The 5,289-nt window shown below is 31.6% G+C and overlaps 1 protein-coding gene across 1 annotated transcript; it reads left to right on the top strand.

Moving 5' to 3' along the window:
• Window positions 1-1,206, top strand: LOC149388869 (rRNA-processing protein). Its single transcript, XM_089621589.1, has 2 exons — window positions 1-313; window positions 723-1,206. Exons 1-2 carry the CDS (start codon window positions 172-174, stop codon window positions 1,106-1,108), a joined length of 528 nt encoding a protein of 175 aa, XP_089477715.1. The 5' UTR covers window positions 1-171; the 3' UTR covers window positions 1,109-1,206.
• Window positions 1,207-5,289: the final 4,083 nt, after the last annotated feature.

Raw genomic sequence — 5,289 nt, 5'->3', positions numbered from 1 at the left:
AAAATAAAAACAAAACGCAGCTAGCACAGCGACGCCTTTAACCTCTTTACAAGCGCACGAATCTCTTGATTAGGGTTTTCTTTCCGATAATAAGTCTTACTTTTCCCCAAATTGATCAATTCGTCGGTCGAAACTCTCTCCGTTTTTCTATCACCACTAAAATCTTCAGTAATGAAGAAGGACAATCGGCCACAGAAAGACGAGGGAAAGAGAGTCGAAATTGGCGGCTCGAAATCGATCAACATGAAGAAAAGAAAATATCAGAAGCCCAAGCACACGTCCGACCCCAACTTCTATAATCCAGCTACAATCAGTAAAAACCCCTATCCTTTCCTTTATAATTTCGAACTTTTGCAGTTATATTTTTGTTCTTGTCGCCAAATTCATAGTCTTGGTCTGCTTGATGAAAATTCGACACTTTTCCGTTGCTTACTTTGCTTTTCTCGTCGACTCGACAACATTTTTTTTTTATGCTTGTAAGGTTATTTCCAAAGCAACTATGCAATTTCCATCGATGTTTGTTTTCATAAGATTGAGTGAAGGAAACAAATTGGTTTATGGGAAAATGTAAATTCCCTGCTGAGCGAGAGTGAATGTTAAACCCGAATTCTATAACAATTTTATGCTACCACATTCTGCTATGATCGTTAATGGAATCGTTACTGTAACTGTCTATTTTGTTGCATCAAGTGCAAGTATAAACTGACTCGTTTCGTTTTTAGAAAAGCAAAGGGAGTTCTACAAGAACGCTAAATACATCAGCAAGTTCAACAAGTCGGTTAAAAAGGAGGGTCAACAGATTGAACCCAAGGTCGGTGATGGTTCGGAAAACACGAGCGGAGCGAACAAGAGAAGCAAGAGCAGAGACAACAAGGCCAAGTACAGTCTGGGAGAGATATACAAGAAGAAGAGTGAAGAGTTGGAAAAGGAGAGAAGGGAAAGAGAGGCGGTCATCAAAGCCAAGAACGAGGAGAGGCAAGCCAAGGAGGCTCGGAGGAAGGCCGATAAAGTCAAAATGTTCAAGAAGACCCGCCACGGCCAGCCCGTCATGAAGTACAGAATCGAGCGCTTGTTGGAATCTATTCAAGGCTCGCAGAGCAGCCGCTAAAGAAAGAGACTTGTTTTGTTTAATCGCTAGATGATTCGCATCTTGTAATAGAGCGCGCATATTTCAAACCGTCATGTTATATTAAGTACTATTAATCATCTTGAATCGAGTTTTTCACAGATACAGAAAGCAGCAACATTACTTTTCTAAGCAAAACTAAAAGCAAGAAGAATGCTTTTTGTGTATATAATATATGGACGAGATATTGATCAATAGACGCGATGCACGGTGAAAACTCTTTGCCTCGGGGGCGGTCTACAGATGAGCATGAGCGCGAGAGCGATGGCGATCACAACTAGAAATCCCGAGAGGTCGAGACCACCATCGTTCAGCTCCGAGCACAACACCTTTCCCATCACCGGCGACTTGGCTCGGGATCTTCTTTTGCTCCCCGAAAACCGTAACCCCTAAAATTATTTCAAGGAATGAAGTGAAAATCAGAATAAAGAACCATTTTAAAGAAGCTCCAAGTCTGCCTTTTTCCAAGGTCTACGAATAAGACGCCAAGAATATTCAGCCTAGTGAAGTTTCTCGAGAGTATCCTGATTTTCCACGTTGGGCGGTTTCACATTGTGGAATATTTAGCGTCTACTGAGTAGTGATTGGGTTTTCTTTCATTTGGCTAGGTTTTGTTACAAAGCTAATGGTCTTTTTATTATTTTATTTTTAGTTTTCGTTATTCGTGGTGATAGTCAACGAACATACGTGACTCGTTAAGCATGCTTCTAATATGATAATGAAATAAATAAAACATCATTAAATAAAATTAAGCCAAAGACAAATTAGTTTATTTCTATATTTTCCATTTCACATTAAATGAACAGTTATTTTGCACCATCTTAACGGTCTGTTTCTTTTCTTTTTTCAAATTCAATAGGTATAGAATTATACACATAAAATCTACACACAAATATGCATCAATGTCGTAAACCTTACAATTATAACCAGTAGAGTTTACCTTAATGTTCATAATCACAATTCAAAGTTTTATTACAACTCATCATGAAAGATCTGATGTTTACTAAGATAAGAATATGATATGAAGTATGAACTTCGTGAATAAATATCGATCCTATGTTTTGTTAATAATTAAGTATAATTTAACTTTTGGTCAATGATGCATATAGAGAGATGAAAATGGTTTTGGAAGTGGTGGGGCCGACTCCCTAAGTCACGGCGTTGATGCATTGACCCATTTATATGTATCCGTTTATACCATCTCTAACCCACACTAAATTAATGTAGAAAGTGACACATTTAGTGTGGAAATTACACCCATTCATACTATATATTATACTAAATTGATGCAAAATTTAATGTGATAAATACTTTCACACTAAATTTGGTGTGGAACTATTATTCATCTACACTTAATTAGTATAACTTGACCCTAGTTTAAATACTTTATTTTAATAAATTACATATCATTAATTGAAAAACAGAGTAAATAAGATAACATAAGTACATAACATTAATGAAACACAATACATAATAAATAAAATATCACATCAATTCTACTAATAAAAATACAATTACAACCTCAATAAAAATTAAACTTAACACACACGACATTATAGAGAAAACAAAATACAAGTACGTGCATAATCAAATAAAAATACAAAACTAAATTCCTTGAACAAAAGAACTATTCTTTATTTTTTTTTGTTTAATTTATTTTGAGTATTTTAGTTTACCTATAAAATGCAATGTTTATGTAATCTTTAACCTATGAATTTAATCTCAAAATCTGTTTTTTTTTTCAAGGTGACTTATCATTATTATTTTTTATTAATTTTGTGACACTAACATAATATTTAATATTATTATAAATTAATTTGATTTTTTATTTAGAAAAATAATTTAATATTTATAAGATTACTATTGATATAACAAATCAATAGAGGGATTGGTATGCAATTGATATGAAATCATATTGAAAATTAAAAATAGAGAGTATTCTTTTTTGTTGGGAATTGGTGTTGTGGGCTTGAGATGAAAACAGTGTTTGATGTGATAGTTGCAATAATTTGGTGTAAAAGTTGCACCAATTTGATGTTGGAACTATTAATAAATTATGATCTCCTTAATACTTTAGGACCAAAATCCAATAAGTCAAAATTAATCCAAAAGTATGACTTCATCATATGTCGGTACAAATATACTATTAATGAAATATCTTTTTTTAATTACTTTTGTTATTTACTGAATGGTCACAAAAGCAAAGTTAGAGATCATTCTTCATTTGGTCTGTGAAATTATATAAAAAAAAAAATAATAATAATAATAATAATAATTGAAATTTTGGGAAATTTGGAAGAAAAAAAATTAGTTTGAAAATTTTGAGAATTCGTTTAAAGAATTATTGACATTTTGCCTTTTTATTAACATGAATGTCAATAAATCTTCAAACGATTCTGGGAAATTCTTTGAAGATTTATTGACACCGTTATCAAAAAAAAATTTGGATGTCAATAAATCTGCAAAGAATTTGGTATGTTGAAGATTTATTGACATTCAGAAAATTTATCGACAACAATGTCAATAACTCTTCAAAGAATTTTCCAAAATCATTTAAAGATTTATTGACATGCATGTCAATAAAAAGACAAAATGTCAATAAATCTTCAAACGAATTTCCAAATTTATCATACCATTTTTTTTTTTTTTGTGAATTTTGTAACTAACTAGCTAGGCCACCTTAAACTCAAGGTTTGGGATTTAGCCCACGTTTGGAGAGTTTTAGAAAATAGCCAATTATATTAGGTGATACTAGAGGTAATGGGTTAAAATTCCATATTTGTCCTTAAATAAACATAACGTTTTTTTTCTAGATTCATCACTTTCGCTCTCTTGTTTTTTAATTCGTCACTTTCTCTCTCCTACTTTTTTTCAAACTTTTTTTTATCAAAACTTCACAAATGCATATCTATCTCATACGAACTCAAAATTGAGTGATTCCAAAACCTACAGATTCGTGGCGCCGAGATCTTCAAAAATAGACCTGAAAAAGCATGTTTAATGCATCATGTTTACGTTTCCATTTATTTCCAGATGATTTCCGAAAATTTTCAGTTATTTTCATGTCTAAGGCAGTAACGTGATTTTTTCTACATCTATGGCATTAAACATGATTTTTCATCATACACAATGGATCTATTTTTGAAGATCTCGGCGTCACGAATCTGTAGTATTTGAAATCACTCAATTTCGAGTTCATATGAGATAGATATGTCTTTTTGAAGTTTTTATGGAAAAAAAAAATGTAGGAAAAAAGTAGGAGAGAGAAAATGACGAATTTGTTAATAGATAAGGACAAATCAAACTTTTTTTTTTGGCTTATCAGTCCGTTTAGCTATATTACTAAAGTTTGGCAAACATGGGCTAAAACCAAAAAAAGAGGTTAGCTTTTGGCCATATTTCTAGAACGCCCATTTTTTTTAGATTTCCCAAAATATTAGGTATATACATATTAGATATATACGAGGTTTAGAATGGAGTGGAATTGTTAAGCACGTTGATATAGACATAAATCTTCTTCTTCTTCTTCTTCTTTATTTTATGTTCTTCTCCACCAAAAATGACAAAAAAAAACACCAAACCCAAACCCTAAAGTTAAAACCCTAAAGTTAAAACCATAAGCAATAAACCTAAATCTTCGCCGAAAAATGGAGAGGCTCGATACGATATTGATTTTGGATGTGTAATTGTTGATTTTCATTTGGTTTGTTTGGAATTTTGAATCCACATCCAGATTTTCTAAGTTTAAAAAAAATCGTAATGTCGACGATATCAATAAATCAGATAGATTATTGACGACCATGTAAATAAACTAGGCAGATGAAATATAAAAGAAAAATAAAAAGATATTCATTGATGGTAGTTTTGTACCAACAAATATAAAAAAAAGTCATATTGTTGGATTAATTTTGATATATTGGATTTTGATTCAAAAGTATTGAGGAGATCATAGTTTAGGAATAATCCCTTTGATGTTATAGGTTAGAGATGATCTTTAACTATTTTCAAGACAACTTATTTAGCGTTGCAGCAAAAAAAATATTATACCTTAACCACAAGAATAAATTTCGCTATTTACGCCCATCAAAAAAAAAAAAATTCGCTATTTACTATTCTGTATTATTTTGTTATTAAAACTAAGTATCCTCTTTATTAATACTTAT

This window comes from Urtica dioica, chromosome 8, assembly GCF_054948205.1.
Source record: "Urtica dioica subsp. dioica isolate 48M chromosome 8, U.dioica_male_clone48M_v1_H2, whole genome shotgun sequence".
NCBI classification, from domain to species: domain Eukaryota; kingdom Viridiplantae; phylum Streptophyta; class Magnoliopsida; order Rosales; family Urticaceae; genus Urtica; species Urtica dioica.
The sequence above is the reverse complement of the archived record's forward strand: the minus strand, read 5'-3'. Positions and strand labels throughout refer to the sequence as shown.

Bases quoted from the DNA above. Each gene is read 5' to 3' on its own strand.
- LOC149388869 (XM_089621589.1), top strand. From the start codon at position 172: ATGAAGAAGGACAATCGGCCACAGAAAGACGAGGGAAAGAGAGTCGAA. The intron at 314-722 runs GTAAAAACCCCT...TTTCGTTTTTAG, and splicing joins CTATAATCCAGCTACAATCA to AAAAGCAAAGGGAGTTCTAC.